A 16,971-nucleotide genomic window follows, 5' to 3' on the forward strand; every position below is an offset into this window, starting at 1 on the left:
TTTCTTACATATTTATTTATTTATTTTTTTACACAGAAATGACATGAAATTATTTGTAATATTCTATTTTCTGTAGAGTGGGGATGACGAAGACTACAAGAGAATCTACACTAAGAAGATTAAACCTAGGCTAAAGTCAGAGGATCTTGCTGAGGGTGTTGATGTGCGCACAGAACGTCACAGCAGCACAAGCAGTGATGGTTGCACCATTACTACAATCACTCGTCGAATAACTACCTACACTGTAGACGTGCCTGGGGAGACTAGTCAGCAGATTGATCACTCAAGCCCTGAGTTCAAAATTCAGGTCTTGCAGCATGAGCAGTCGGAGGGGGATTCTACTCCAATTAGATTACCACATAGTAGCCTTGTTAGTGGTGCACATGGAGGTATAAAAAGGGGGGACATAACTCTGAGCGGTCCCCATGTCACTGGCTCCACTGTGAAGCACTCTAGCACAGAATCTGTAAAAGCAACAAGTGTATTAGATGGTAGTGGTAAAGAGATTATAATTAATGTGTCAGACACTGGACTGTCAGGTGGTAGAGGGCCGAAGGGGATAGAACATTTTGGAAGGGCTGAAACTTCTGCAGGTAGTAGTGATCTCTCTGGCAAAGTAACCATGGGGTTGGACAAAGACATGAGAAATATTTCTTCTCCATTGGAAGCTGGTTTTAAAGCTTCAAGTATGATGGGAGGAACGGAGGTTCCTACAGTAAAGGGCCCTGTTCTGAATACTCGTGTTTCAGGTTTTTCCATTAGTGGAGATACAGGGGGCAGTATTGGCAGGGAATCTTTATCTGAAGTGCATAAGGATGGGTCTGCTGATGAAACCAAATTGTCTAAAGTTACCATAGATGTGCAAAGGCCCAAGGAAGTTCAAAATGTGGAAGTGAATTTCAACAATCAAAATCTTAAAGATATTAGTCAGAGAGGTTTCAGCATAACTGGGAATAAAGAAATGTCAGCTAGGGTTCAGGAACCTGATACAGTAGTATGTCTACCCAAAGCTGATGTAAAAATCACACAACCAGATATGGATGTCAGGGGTCTAGAGCTTCACTTTAAAGGACATGAGCATAGAGTCAAAGATGTCAAATTTGATGCACCATCAATCACTGGTCAAATTTCTATGCCAGATATAGATTTAAATCTTAAAGGACAAAAAGTGAAAGGCGATGTTAACGTATCTGTTCCAAAAGTGGAAGGGAATGTTACAACTTCAAAAGTTGAAATTAAAATGCCAGATCTCGAGGGTGTCAAATATGACTTTACTGTTCCAAAGGTCAAAACGTCCTCATTTGGAATGAAAACCTCAGAAGTAAGGGTTCCTGATGCTGATGTAAATCTTGCTAAAGCCAAAATGGACATTAAAGCACCAGATGTGGAAATCAAGAGTCCAGAGTTTAATGTTGAGAGATCTGAAGTTAAAGTCAGAGATCCCGAAATCAAGATACCACCAGTCTCAGGTTCTAAGATTGCAGTGTCTGACGAGAACTTAAATGTAAAAGGGTCAACATTGAATGCACCAGATGTGGGCATCAAAGCTTCTGAGGTTGACATTGAAGGACCTGAGGGAAAAATCAAGGGCCCCAAATTCACGATGCCGTCGATCTCTGGTCCAAAGGTTTCTATGCCAGACGTTGACTTAAATCTGAAAGGTCCTAAACTGAAAGGTGATGTTGACGTGTCCATTCCAAAAGTGGAAGGAGATATTAAAGCACCAAAAGTTGAAATTAAAGGCCCAGAAATGGAAGTATCTGAGGATGGTTTTAAGATACCAAAGATCAAAATGCCATCATTTGGACTGAAGGATCCAAAACTGGAGGGTCCAGATGTAGATGTGAAAATCTCTAAAACTGATATTGACATTAAGGCACCAAATGTGGACATCAAAGCTCCGGAGGTACACCTTGAAGGACCTGAAGGAAATATCAAGGGCCCCAAAGTCAAGATGCCATCAGTCTCTGGTCCAAAGATTTCTATGCCAGATGTTGACTTCAATCTGAAAGGTCCAAAACTGAAAGGTGATGTTGACGTGTCTGTTCCCAAAGTGGAAGGAGATATTAAAGCACCAAAAGTTGAAATTGAAGGCCCAGAAATTGAAGGACCTGAGGGTGGTTTTAAGATTCCAAAAATCAAAATGCCATCATTCGGAATGAAGGGTCCAAAACTGGAGGGTCCAGATGTTGATGTAAAAATCCCTAAAACTGATATTGACATTAAGGCACCAAATGTGGACATCAAAGCTCCAGAGGTTGACATTGAAGGACCTGAGGGAAAAATCAAGGGGTCCAAATTCAAGATTCCATCTGTCTCTGGTCCAAAGATTTCTATGCCAGATGTTGACTTCAATCTGAAAGGTCCAAAACTGAAAGGTGATGTTGACGTGTCTGTTCCCAAAGTGGAAGGAGATATTAAAGCACCGAAAGTTGAAATTGAAGGCCCAGAAATTGAAGGACATGAGGGTGGTTTTAAGATGCCAAAAATCAAAATGCCATCATTCGGAATGAAGGGTCCAAAACTGGAGGGTCCAGATGTTGATGTAAAAATCCCTAAAACTGATATTGACATTAAGGCACCAAATGTGGACATCAAAGCTCCAGAGGTTGACATTGAAGGGCCTGAGGGAAAAATCAAGGGCCCCAAATTCAAGATTCCATCTGTCTCTGGTCCAAAGATTTCTATGCCAGATGTTGACTTCAATCTGAAAGGTCCAAAACTGAAAGGTGATGTTGACGTGTCTGTTCCCAAAGTGGAAGGAGATATTAAAGCACCAAAAGTGGAAATTGAAGGCCCAGAAATTGAAGGACCTGAGGGTGGTTTTAAGATGCCAAAGATCAAAATGCCATCATTCGGAATGAAGGGTCCAAAACTAGAGGGTCCAGATGTTGATGTGAAAATCCCTAAAACTGATATTGACATTAAGGCACCAGATGTGGACATCAAAGCTCAAGAGTTGGACCTTGAAGGACCTGAAGGAAAAATTAAGGGCCCCAAATTCAAGATTCCATCCGTCTCTGGTCCAAAGATTTCTATGCCAGATGTTGACTTAAATCTGAAAGGTCCAAAACTGAAAGGTGATGTTGACATGTCTGTTCCCAAAGTGGAAGGAGATATTAAAACACCAAATGTGGAAATTGAAGGCCCAGAAATTGAAGGACCTGAGGGTGGTTTTAAGATGCCAAAGATCAAAATGCCATCATTCGGAATGAAGGGTCCAAAACTAGAGGGTCCAGATGTTGATGTGAAAATCCTTAAAACTGATATTGACATTAAGGCACCAAATGTGGACATCAAAGCTCCAGAGGTTGACATTGAAGGACCTGAGGGAAAAATCAAGGGCCCCAAATTCAAGATTCCATCTGTCTCTGGTCCAAAGATTTCTATGCCAGATGTTGACTTCAATCTGAAAGGTCCAAAACTGAAAGGTGATGTTGACGTGTCTGTTCCCAAAGTGGAAGGTGACATTAAAGCACCAAAAGTGGAAATTGAAGGCCCAGAAATTGAAGGACCTGAGGGTGGTTTTAAGATGCCAAAGATCAAAATGCCATCATTCGGAATGAAGGGTCCAAAACTGGAGGGTCCAGATGTTGATGTAAAAATCCCTAAAACTGATATTGACATTAAGGCTCCAGATGTGGACATCAAAGCTCCAGAGGTTGATCTTGAAGGACCTGAGGGAAAAATCAAGGGCCCCAAATTCAAGATTCCATCTGTCTCTGGTCCAAAGATTTCTATGCCAGATGTTGACTTAAATCTGAAAGGTCCAAAACTGAAAAGTGATGTTGACATGTCTGTTCCCAAAGTGGAAGGAGATATTAAAGCACCAAAAGTGCAAATTGAAGGCCCAGATTTTGAAGGACCTGAGGGTGGTTTTAAGATGCCAAAGATCAAAATGCCATCATTCGGAATGAAGGGTCCAAAACTGGAGGGTCCAGATGTTGATGTAAAAATCCCTAAAACTGATATTGACATTAAGGCACCAGATGTGGACATCAAAGCTCAAGAGTTGGACCTTGAAGGACCTGAAGGAAAAATTAAGGGCCCCAAATTCAAGATTCCATCCGTCTCTGGTCCAAAGATTTCTATGCCAGATGTTGACTTCAATCTGAAAGGTCCAAAACTGAAAGGTGATGTTGATGTATCCATTCCCAAAGTGGAAGGAGATATTAAAGCGCCAAAAGTGGAAATCGGAGGCCCAGAAATTGAAGGACCTGAGGGTGGTTTTAAGATGCCAAAGATCAAAATGCCATCATTCGGAACGAAGGGTCCAAAACTGGAGGGTCCAGATGTTGATGTGAAAATCCCTAAAGGCGATATTGACATTAAGTCACCAAATGTGGACATCAAAGCTCCTGAGGTTGACATTGAAGGACCTGAGGGAAAAATCAAGGGCCCCAAATTCAAGATGCCATCGATTTCTGCTCCAAAGATTTCTATGCCAGATGTTGACTTCAATCTGAAAGGTCCAAAACTGAAAGGTGATGTTGATGTATCCGTTCCCAAAGTGGAAGGAGATATTAAAGCACCAAAAGTGGAAATTGAAGGCCCAGAAATTGAAGGACCTGAGGGTGGTTTTAAGATGCCAAAGATCAAAATGCCATCATTCGGAATGAAGGGTCCAAAACTGGAGGGTCCACATGTTGATGTGAAAATCCCTAAAGGCGATATTGACATAAAGGCACCTAATGTGGACATCAAAGCTCTTGAGGTTGACATTGAAGGACCTGAGGGAAAAATCAAGGGCCCCAAATTCAAGATCCCCTCGATCTCTGCTCCAAAGATTTCTATGCCAGATGTTGACTTCAATCTGAAAGGTCCAAAACTGAAAGGTGATGTTGACGTGTCTGTTCCCAAAGTGGAAGGAGATATTAAAGCACCAAAAGTTGAAATTGAAGTCCCAGAAATTGAAGGACCTGAGGGTGGTTTTAAGATGCCAAAGATTAAAATGCCATCATTCGGAATGAAGGGTCCAAAACTGGAGGGTCCAGATGTAGATGTGAAAATCCCTAAAACTGATATTGACATTAAGGCACCAGATGTAGACATCAAAGCTCTTGAAGTTGACATTGAAGGACCTGAGGCAAAAATCAAGGGCCCCAAATTCAAGATCCCCTCGATCTCTGCTCCAAAGATTTCTATGCCAGATGTTGACTTCAATCTGAAAGGTCCAAAACTGAAAGGTGATGTTGACGTGTCTGTTCCCAAAGTGGAAGGAGATATTAAAGCACCAAAAGTTGAAATTGAAGTCCCAGAAATTGAAGGACCTGAGGGTGGTTTTAAGATGCCAAAGATTAAAATGCCATCATTCGGAATGAAGGGTCCAAAACTGGAGGGTCCAGATGTAGATGTGAAAATCCCTAAAGGCGATATTGACATAAAGGCACCTAATGTGGACATCAAAGCTCTTGAGGTTGACATTGAAGGACCTGAGGGAAAAATCAAGGGCCCCAAATTCAAGATCCCCTCGATCTCTGCTCCAAAGATTTCTATGCCAGATGTTGACTTCAATCTGAAAGGTCCAAAACTGAAAGGTGATGTTGACGTGTCTGTTCCCAAAGTGGAAGGAGATATTAAAGCACCAAAAGTTGAAATTGAAGTCCCAGAAATTGAAGGACCTGAGGGTGGTTTTAAGATGCCAAAGATTAAAATGCCATCATTCGGAATGAAGGGTCCAAAACTGGAGGGTCCAGATGTAGATGTGAAAATCCCTAAAACTGATATTGACATTAAGGCACCAGATGTGGACATCAAAGCTCTGGAGGTAGACCTTGAAGGACCTGAGGGAAAAATCAAGGGCCCCAAATTCAAGATTCCATCTGTCTCTGGTCCAAAGATTTCTATGCCAGATGTTGACTTCAATCTGAAAGGTCCAAAACTGAAAGGTGATGTTGAGGTCTCCGTTCCCAAAGTGGCAGGAGATATTAAAGCACCAAAAGTGGAAATTGAAGGCCCAGAAATTGAAGGACCTGAGGGTGGTTTTAAGATGCCAAAGATCAAAATGCCATCATTCGGAATGAAGGGTCCAAAACTGGAGGGTCCAGATATTGATTTGAAAATCCCTAAAACTGATATTGACATTAAGGCACCAGATGTGGACATCACAGCTCCAGAGGTAGACCTTGAAGGACCTGAGGGAAAAATCAAGGGCACCAAATTCAAGATGCCATCGATCTCTGGCCCAAATATTTCTATGCCAGATGTTGACTTCAATTTGAAAGGTCCAAAACTGAAAGGCGATGTTAATGTGTCCGTTCCAAAAGTGGCAGGAGATATTAAAGCACCAAAAGTGGAAATTGAAGGCCCAGAATTTGAAGGACCTGAGGGTGGTTTTAAGATGCCTAAGATCAAAATGCCATCATTCGGAATGAAGGGTCCAAAATTGGAGGGTCCAGATGTTGATGTAAAAATCCCTAAAGCAGATATTGACATTAAGGCACCAGATGTGGACATCAAAGCTCCAGAGGTTGACATTGAAGGACCTGAGGGAAAAATCAAGGGCCCCAAATTCAAGATGCCATCAATCTCTGGCCCAAATATTTCTATGCCAGATGTTGACTTCAACTTGAAAGGTCCAAAACTGAAAGGTGATGTTAATGTGTCCATTCCAAAAGTGGCAGGAGATATTAAAGCACCAAAAGTGGAAATTGAAGGCCCAGAAATTGAAGGACCTGAGGGTGGTTTTAAGATGCCAAAGTTCAAAATGCCATCATTCGGAATGAAGGGTCAAAAACTGGAGGGTCCAGATGTTGATGTGAAAATCCCTAAAGCAGATATTGACATTAAAGCACCAGATGTGGACATCAAAGCTCCAGAGGTTGACATTGAAGGACCTGAGGGAAAAATCAAGGGCCCCAAATTCAAGATGCCATCGATCTCTGGCCCAAATATTTCTATGCCAGACATTGACTTCAATCTGAAAGGTCCTAAACTGAAAGGTGATGTTGACATGTCCGTGCCAAAAGTGGAAGGAGATATTAAAGCACCAAAAGTGGAAATTGAAGGCCCAGAATTTGAAGGACCTGAGGGTGGTTTTAAGATGCCTAAGATCAAAATGCCATCATTCGGAATGAAGGGTCCAAAACTGGAGGGTCCAGATGTTGATGTAAAAATCCCTAAAACTGATATTGACATTAAGGCACCAGATGTGCACATCAAAGCTCCAGAGGTTGACATTGAAGGACCTGAGGGAAAAATCAAGGGCCCCAAATTCAAGATGCCATCGATCTCTGGCCCAAATATTTCTATGCCAGATGTTGACTTCAACTTGAAAGGTCCAAAACTGAAAGGTGATGTTAATGTGTCCGTTCCAAAAGTGGCAGGAGATATTAAAGAACCAAAAGTGGAAATTGAAGGCCCAGAAATTGAAGGACCTGAGGGTGGTTTTAAGATGCCAAAGTTCAAAATGCCATCATTCGGAATGAAGGGTCCAAAACTGGAGGGTCCAGATGTTGATGTGAAAATTCCTAAAGCAAATATTGACATTAAGGAACCAGATTTTGACATCAAAGCTCCAGAGGTTGACATTGAAGGACCTGAGGGAAAAATCAAGGGCCCCAAATTCAAGATGCCATCGATCTCTGGCCCAAATATTTCTATGCCAGACATTGACTTCAATTTGAAAGGTCCTAAACTGAAAGGTGATGTTGACATGTCCGTTCCAAAAGTGGAAGGAGATATTAAAGCACCAAAAGTGGAAATTGAAGGCCCAGAAATTGAAGGACCTGAGGGTGGTTTTAAGATGCCAAAGTTCAAAATGCCATCATTTGGAATGAAGGGTCCAAAACTAGAGGCTCCAGATGTTGATGTGAAAATCCCTAAAGCCGATATTGACATAAAGGCACCAGATGTGGACATCAAAGTTCCAGAGGTTGACATTGAAGGACCTGAGGGAAAAATCAAGGGCCCCAAATTCAAGATGCCATCGATCTCTGGCCCAAATATTTCTATGCCAGACATTGACTTCAATCTGAAAGGTCCAAAACTGAAAGGTGATGTGGACATGTCTGCTCCAAAAGTGGCAGGAGATATTAAAGCACCAAAAGTGGAAATTGAAGGCCCAGAATTTGAAGGACCTGAGGGTGGTTTTAAGATGCCTAAGATCAAAATGCCATCATTCGGAATGAAGGGTCAGAAATTGGAGGGTCCAGATGTTGATGTGAAAATCCCTAAAACTGATATTGAGATTAAGGCACCAGATGTGGACATCAAAGCTCCAGAGGTTGACATTGAAGGACCTGAGGGAAAAATCAAGGGCCCCAAATTCAAGATGCCATCAATCTCTGGCCCAAATATTTCTATGCCAGATGTTGACTTCAACTTGAAAGGTCCAAAACTGAAAGGTGATGTTAATGTGTCCGTTCCAAAAGTGGCTGGAAATATTAAAGCACCAAAAGTGGAAATTGAAGGCCCAGAAATTGAAGGACCTGAGGGTGGTTTTAAGATGCCAAAGTTCAAAATGCCATCATTTGGAATGAAGGGTCCAAAACTGGAGGGTCCAGATGTTGATGTGAAAATCCCTAAAGCCGATATTGACATTAAGGCACCAGATGTGGACATCAAAGCTCCTGAGGTTGACATTGAAGGACCTGGGGGAAAAATCAAGGGCCCCAAATTCAAGATGCCATCGATCTCTGGCCCAAATATTTCTATGCCAGATGTTGACTTCAACTTGAAAGGTCCAAAACTGAAAGGTGATGTTAATGTGTCCGTTCCAAAAGTGGCAGGAGATATTAAAGCACCAAAAGTGGAAATTGAAGGCCCAGAAATTGAAGGACCTGAGGGTGGTTTTAAGATGCCAAAGTTCAAAATGCCATCATTTGGAATGAAGGGTCAAAAACTTGAGGGTCCAGATGTTGATGTGAAAATCCCTAAAGCAGATATTGACATTAAGGCACCAGATGTGGACATCAAAGCTCCAGAGGTTGACATTGAAGGACCTGAGGGAAAAATCAAGGGCCCCAAATTCAAGATGCCATCGATCTCTGGCCCAAATATTTCTATGCCAGACATTGACTTCAATTTGAAAAGTCCTAAACTGAAAGGTGATGTTGACATATCCGTTCCAAAAGTGGAAGGAGATATTAAAGCACCAAAAGTGGAAATTGAAGGCCCAGAAATTGAAGGACCTGAGGGTGGTTTTAAGATGCCAAAGTTCAAAATGCCATCATTCGGAATGAAGGGTCAAAAACTGGAGGGTCCAGATGTTGATGTGAAAATCCCTAAAGCAGATATTGACATTAAGGCACCAGATGTGGACATCAAAGCTCCAGAGGTTGACATTGAAGGACCTGAGGGAAAAATCAAGGGCCCCAAATTCAAGATGCCATCGATCTCTGGCCCAAATATTTCTATGCCAGACATTGACTTCAATTTGAAAGGTCCTAAACTGAAAGGTGATGTTGACATGTCCGTTCCAAAAGTGGAAGGATATATTAAAGTACCAAAAGTGGAAATTGAAGGCCCAGAAATTGAAGGACCTGAGGGTGGTTTTAAGATGCCAAAGTTCAAAATGCCATCATTTGGAATGAAGGGTCCAAAACTAGAGGGTCCAGATATTGATGTGAAAATCCCTAAAGCCGATATTGACATAAAGGCACCAGATGTGGACATCAAAGTTCCAGAGGTTGACATTGAAGGACCTGAGGGAAAAATCAAGGGCCCCAAATTCAAGATGCCATCTATCTCTGGCCCAAATATTTCTATGCCAGACATTGACTTCAATCTGAAAGGTCCAAAACTGAAAGGTGATGTTGACATGTCTGCTCCAAAAGTGGAAGGAGATATTAAAGCACCAAAAGTGGAAATTGAAGGCCCAGAATTTGAAGGACCTGAGGGTGGTTTTAAGATGCCTAAGATCAAAATGCCATCATTCGGAATGAAGGGTCAAAAACTGGAGGGTCCAGATGTTGATGTGAAAATCCCTAAAGCAGATATTGACATTAAGGCACCAGATGTGGACATCAAAGCTCCAGAGGTTGACATTGAAGGACCTGAGGGAAAAATCAAGGGCCCCAAATATAAGATGCCATCGATCTCTGGCCCAAATATTTCTATGCCAGACATTGACTTCAATTTGAAAGGTCCTAAACTGAAAGGTGATGTTGACATGTCCGTTCCAAAAGTGGAAGGATGTATTAAAGCACCAAAAGTGGAAATTGAAGGCCCAGAAATTGAAGGACCTGAGGGTGGTTTTAAGATGCCAAAGTTCAAAATGCCATCATTTGGAATGAAGGGTCCAAAACTAGAGGGTCCAGATGTTGATGTGAAAATCCCTAAAGCCGATATTGACATAAAGGCCCCAGATGTGGACATCAAAGTTCCAGAGGTTGACATTGAAGGACCTGAGGGAAAAATCAAGGGCCCCAAATTCAAGATGCCATCTATCTCTGGCCCAAATATTTCTATGCCAGACATTGACTTCAATCTGAAAGGTCCAAAACTGAAAGGTGATGTTGACATGTCTGCTCCAAAAGTGGAAGGAGATATTAAAGCACCAAAAGTGGAAATTGAAGGCCCAGAATTTGAAGGACCTGAGGGTGGTTTTAAGATGCCTAAGATCAAAATGCCATCATTTGGAATGAAGGGTCCAAAATTGGAGGGTCCAGATGTTGATGTGAAAATCCCTAAAACTGATATTGACATTAAGGCACCAGATGTGGACATCAAAGCTCCAGAGGTTGACATTGAAGGACCTGAGGGAAAAATCAAGGGCCCCAAATTCAAGATGCCATCGATCTCTGGCCCAAATATTTCTATGCCAGATGTTGACTTCAACTTGAAAGGTCCAAAACTGAAAGGTGATGTTAATGTGTCCGTTCCAAAAGTGGCAGGAAATATTAAAGCACCAAAAGTGGAAATTGAAGGCCCAGAAATTGAAGGACCTGAGGGTGGTTTTAAGAGGCCAAAGTTCAAAATGCCATCGTTCGGAATGAAGGGTCCAAAACTGGAGGGTCCAGATGTTGATGTGAAAATCCCTAAAGCCGATATTGACATTAAGGCACCAGATGTGGACATCAAAGCTCCAGAGGTTGACATTGAAGGACCTGAGGGAAAAATCAAGGGCCCCAAATTCAAGATGCCATCGATCTCTGGCCCAAATATTTCTATGCCAGACATTGACTTCAATCTGAAAGGTCCAAAACTGAAAGGTGATGTTGACATGTCTGCTCCAAAAGTGGAAGGAGATATTAAAGCACCAAAAGTGGAAATTGAAGGCCCAGAAATTGAAGGACCTGAGGGTGGTTTTAAGATGCCAAAGTTCAAAATGCCATCGTTCGGAATGAAGGGTCCAAAACTGGAGGGTCCAGATGTTGATGTGAAAATCCCTAAAGCCGATATTGACATTAAGGCACCAGATGTGGACATCAAAGCTCCAGAGGTTTACATTGAAGGGCCTGAGGGAAAAATCAAGGGCCCCAAATTTAAGATGCCATCGATTTCTGGCCCAAATTTTTCTATGCCAGACGTTGACTTCAACTTGAAAGGTCCAAAACTGAAAGGTGATGTTAATGTGTCCGTTCCAAAAGTGGCAGGAGATATTAAAGCACCAAAAGTGGAAATTGAAGGCCCAGAAATTGAAGGACCTGAAGGTGGTTTTAAGATGCCAAAGTTCAAAATGCCATCATTTGGAATGAAGGGTCCAAAACTGGAGGGTCCAGATGTTGATGTGAAAATCCCTAAAGCCGATATTGACATTAAGGCACCAGATGTGGATATCAAAGCTCCAGAGGTTGACATTGAAGGACCTGAGGGAAAAATCAAGAGCCCCAAATTCAAGATGCCATCGATCTCTGGCCCAAATATTTCTATGCCAGATGTTGACTTCAACTTGAAAGGTCCAAAACTGAAAGGTGATGTCAATGTGTCCGTTCCAAAAGTGGCAGGAGATATTAAAGCACCAAAAGTGGAAATTGAAGGCCCAGAAATTGAAGGACCTGAGGGTGGTTTTAAGATGCCAAAGTTCAAAATGCCATCATTCGGAATGAAGGGTCAAAAACTGGAGGGTCCAGATGTTGATGTGAAAATCCCTAAAGCAGATATTGACATTAAGGCACAAGATGTGGACATCAAAGCTCCAGAGGTTGACATTGAAGGACCTGAGGGAAAAATCAAGGGCCCCAAATTCAAGATGCCATCGATCTCTGGCCCAAATATTTCTATGCCAGACATTGACTTCAATCTGAAAGGTCCAAAACTGAAAGGTGATGTTGACCTGTCTGTTCCAAAAGTGGAAGGAGATATTAAAGCACCAAAAGTGGAAATTGAAGGCCCTGAAATTGAAGGACCTGAGGGTGGTTTTAAGATGCCAAAGTTCAAAATGCCATCATTTGGAATGAAGGGTCCAAAACTGGAGGGTCCAGATGTTGATGTGAAAATCCCTAAAACTGATATTGACATTAATGCACCAGATGTGGACATCAAAGCTCCTGAGGTTGACATTGAAGGACCTGAGGGAAAAATCAAGGGCCCCAAATTCAAGATGCCATCGATCTCTGGCCCAAATATTTCTATGCCGGATGTTGACTTCAATTTGAAAGGTCCAAAACTGAAAGGTGATGTTAATGTGTCCGTTCCAAAAGTGGAAGGAGATATTAAAGCACCAAAAGTGGAAATTGAAGGCCCAGAAATTGAAGGACCTGAGGGTGGTTTTAAGATGCCAAAGTTCAAAATGCCATCATTCGGAATGAAGGGTCCAAAACTGGAGGGTCCAGATGTTGATTTGAAAATCCCTAAAGCCGATATTGACATTAAGGCACCAGATATGGACATCAAAGCTCCAGAGGTTGAAATTGAAGGACCTGAGGGAAAAATCAAGGGCCCCAAATTCAAGATGCCATCGATCTCTGGCCCAAATATTTCTATGCCAGACATTGACTTCAATCTGAAAGGTCCAAAACTGAAAGGTGATGTTGACATGTCCGTTCCAAAAGTGGAAATTGAAGGCCCAGAAATTGAAGGACCTGAGGGTGGTTTTAAGATGCCTAAGATCAAAATGCCATCATTCGGAATGAAGGGTCCAAAACTGGAGGGTCCAGATGTTGATGTGAAAATCCCTAAAGCCGATATTGACATTAAGGCACCAGATGTGGACATCAAAGCTCCAGAGGTTGACATTGAAGGACCTGAGGGAAAAATCAAAGGCCCCAAATTCAAGATGCCATCGATCTCTGGCCCAAATATTTCTATGCCAGACATTGACTTCAATCTGAAAGGTCCAAAACTGAAAGGTGATGTTGACATGTCCGTTCCAAAAGTGGCAGGAGATATTAAAGCACCAAAAGTGGAAATTGAAGGTCCTGAAATTGAAGGACCTGAGGGTGGTTTTAAGATGCCTAAGATCAAAATGCCATCATTCGGAATGAAGGGTCCGAAACTGGAGGGTCCAGATGTTGATGTGAAAATCCCTAAAGCCGATATTGACATTAAGGCACCAGATGTGGACATCAATTCTCCAGGGGTTGACATTGAAGGACCTGAGGGCAAAATCAAGGGCCCCAAATTCAAGATGCCTTCGATCTCTGGCCCAAATATTTCTATGCCAAACATTGACTTTAATTTGAAAGGTCCAAAACTGAAAGGAGATGTTGACTTGTCCGTTCCAAAAGTGGCAGGAGATATTAAAGCACCAAAAGTGGAAATTGAAGGTCCTGAAATGGAAGGACCTGAGGGTGGTTTTAAGATGCCAAAGATCAAAATGCCATCATTCGGAATGAAAGGTACAAAACTGGAGGGTCCAGATGTTGATGTGAAAATCCCTAAAGCCGGTATTGACATTAAGGCACCAGATATGGACATCAAAGCTCCAGGGCTTGAAATTGATGGACCTGAGGGAAAAATCAAGGGCCCCAAATTCAAGATGCCATCAATCTCTGGTCCAAATATTTCTATGCCAGATGTTGATTTCAATCTGAAAGGACCAAAACTGAAAGGTGATGTTGATGTGTCTGTTCCAAAACTGGAAGGAGAAATTAAAGCACCAGATGTGAATATTAAGGTTCCAGAACTTGATATTGAAGGACCAGTGGGGAAAATCAAGGGCTCTAAATTCAAGATGCCTACCTTCTCTGGACCAAATATTTCTATGCCTGATGTTGATTTCAATATAAAAGGTCCAAAACTGAAAGGTGATGTTGATGTTTCAATTCCAAAAGTTGAAGGAGACATCAAAACACCTGATTTGGGTATCAAGGAGCCCAAACTTGACACAGAATTACCAGAAGGAAAGATCAAGGGCCCAAAAGTCAAGTTGCCATCAATATCTGGTCCTGAAGGTCCAAATGTTGAGGTTAATTTTCCAGAAACAAATGTCAAGAAGTCTAAATTTAAAATGCCCAAGTTTGGATTTAAAGGGCCAAAGATTGAAGCACCTGATGTTGATGTCAAATTTCCGAAAGGATCTAAAGTGAAAGGTCAAGCGGGTGTCAGTTTGGAAGGTGATGTAAATATGCCAAAAGTGGAAGTTGATTCTCCAAGTATAGAAATTAAAAGTCCAGAGGGAGGATTCAAGATGCCAAGATTTAAAATGCCAAAGTTCGGTTTTAAGTCACCCAAAGGAGAAATTGATGTCAGTGTACCTAGTGGTGACATTGGTTTAAAATCATCTGATATTGACATCAAGCCTCCTGATCTAGATGTTGAGGGACAAATCAAGGGCACCAAATTCAAAATGCCTTCTTTATCTGGTCCAAATATTTCTATGCCAGATGTAGACTTCAACTTGAAAAGTCCAAAAGTCAAGGGTGATATTGATGTTTCTGGACCCAATATTGCAGGTGACATAAAGGCTCCGAAAGTGGACATTGAAGGACCTGATGTTCAGATAGAGGGCCCAGAAAGTGGCATCAAAATGCCTAAAATCAAAATGCCATCATTTGGGCTCAAAGGTCCTAAAGTGGAGGGCCCAGATGTTGAAATCAATTTCCCCAAAGCAGATGTTGACATTAAAGGACCTGAAATTGACATCAAAACTCCAGATCTTGACATTGAAGGACCTGAGGGCAAAATCAAAGGTCCCAAGTTTAAAATGCCTTCCGTATCCGGTCCAAAAATCTCTATGCCAGATGTAGATTTCAACTTGAAAAGTCCAAAAGTCAAGGGTGATATGGATGTTTCTGTACCAAAGATTTCAGGCGATGTAAAGGCACCAAAAATAGACATTGAATGTCCTGATGTTGATATTGAGGGCCCAGAAGGTGGCTTCAAGATGCCTAAAATGAAAATTCCATCATCTGGACTCAAAGGTCCTAAAGTGGAGGGCCCAGATGTTGACGTCAATCTCCCCAAAGCAGATGTTGACATTAAAGGACCTGAAATTGACATTAAAGCTCCTGATCTTGACATCGAGGGACCGGAGGGCAAAATCAAAGGTCCCAAGTTTAAAATGCCTACCATATCGGGTCACAAAATGTCTATGCCAGAGGTCAACTTAAAAGGCCCCAAAATAAAAGGTGATATGGATGTTTCAGTACCTAAGATTTCAGGGGACATAAAGGCACCAAAAGTGGACATTGAAGGTCCTGATGTTGATATTGAGGGCCCAGAAGGTGGCTTCAAGATGCCTAAAATCAAAATGCCATCATTTGGACTCAAAGGTCCTAAAGTGGAGGGCCCAGATGTTGACATCAATCTCCCCAAAGCAGATGTTGACATTAAAGGACCTGAAATTGACATTAAAAATCCTGATCTTGACATCGAGGGACCGGAGGGCAAAATCAAAGGTCCCAAGTTTAAAATGCCTTCAATATCAGTTCCAAAAATGTCTATGCCAGAGGTCAACTTAAAAGGCCCCAAAATAAAAGGTGATATGGATGTTTCAGTACCTAAGATTTCAGGGGACATAAAGGCACCAAAAGTGGACAGTGAAGGTCCTGATGTTGATATTGAGGGCCCAGAAGGTGGCTTCAAGATGCCTAAAATGAAAATGCCATCATTTGGACTCAAAGGTCCTAAAGTGGAGGGCCCAGATGTTGACGTCAATCTCCCCAAAGCAGATGTTGACATTAAAGGACCTGAAATTGACATTAAAGCTCCTGATCTTGACATCGAGGGACCGGAGGGCAAAATCAAAGGTCCCAAGTTTAAAATGCCTACCATATCGGGTCACAAAATGTCTATGCCAGAGGTCAACTTAAAAGGCCCCAAAATAAAAGGTGATATGGATGTTTCAGTACCTAAGATTTCAGGGGACATAAAGGCACCAAAACAGGACATTGAAGGTCCTGATGTTGATATTGAGGGCCCAGAAGGTGGCTTCAAGATGCCTAAAATGAAAATGCCATCATTTGGACTCAAAGGTCCTAAAGTGGAGGGCCCAGATGTTGACGTCAATCTCCCCAAAGCAGATGTTGACATTAAAGGACCTGAAATTGACATTAAAGCTCCTGATCTTGACATCGAGGGACCGGAGGGCAAAATCAAAGGTCCCAAGTTTAAAATGCCTACCATATCGGGTCACAAAATGTCTATGCCAGAGGTCAACTTAAAAGGCCCCAAAATAAAAGGTGATATGGATGTTTCAGTACCTAAGATTTCAGGGGACATAAAGGCACCAAAAGTGGACATTGAAGGTCCTGATGTTGATATTGAGGGCCCAGAAGGTGGCTTCAAGATGCCTAAAATCAAAATGCCATCATTTGGACTCAAAGGTCCTAAAGTGGAGGGCCCAGATGTTGACATCAATCTCCCCAAAGCAGATGTTGACATTAAAGGACCTGAAATTGACATTAAAAATCCTGATCTTGACATCGAGGGACCTGAGGGCAAAATCAAAGGTCCCAAGTTTAAAATGCCTTCCATATCCGTTCCAAAAATGTCTATGCCAGAGGTCAACTTAAAAGGCCCCAAAATAAAAGGTGATATGGATGTTTCAGTACCAAAGATTTCAGGCGACATAAAGGCACCAAAAGTGGACATTGAAGGTCCTGATGTTGATATTGAGGGCCCAGAAGGTGGCTTCAAGATGCCTAA

The 16,971-nt window shown here is 42.0% G+C and overlaps 1 protein-coding gene across 1 annotated transcript in view; it reads left to right on the plus strand.

The window, feature by feature from the left end:
* LOC132109444 (neuroblast differentiation-associated protein AHNAK-like) overlaps window positions 1-16,971 on the plus strand; it is a 32,882-nt gene that overhangs the window by 11,944 nt on the left and 3,967 nt on the right. The window contains exons 6-9 of the mRNA XM_059515512.1: window positions 77-8,740; window positions 8,897-10,846; window positions 11,003-11,548; window positions 11,705-16,922. Of these exons, the coding sequence (XP_059371495.1) occupies window positions 77-8,740; window positions 8,897-10,846; window positions 11,003-11,548; window positions 11,705-16,922 (16,378 nt within the window). The remainder of the gene's footprint in view (window positions 1-76; window positions 8,741-8,896; window positions 10,847-11,002; window positions 11,549-11,704; window positions 16,923-16,971) is intronic.

The sequence above is a fragment of the Carassius carassius genome, chromosome 29 (assembly GCF_963082965.1).
Source record: "Carassius carassius chromosome 29, fCarCar2.1, whole genome shotgun sequence".
In the NCBI taxonomy this organism is placed as follows: domain Eukaryota; kingdom Metazoa; phylum Chordata; class Actinopteri; order Cypriniformes; family Cyprinidae; genus Carassius; species Carassius carassius.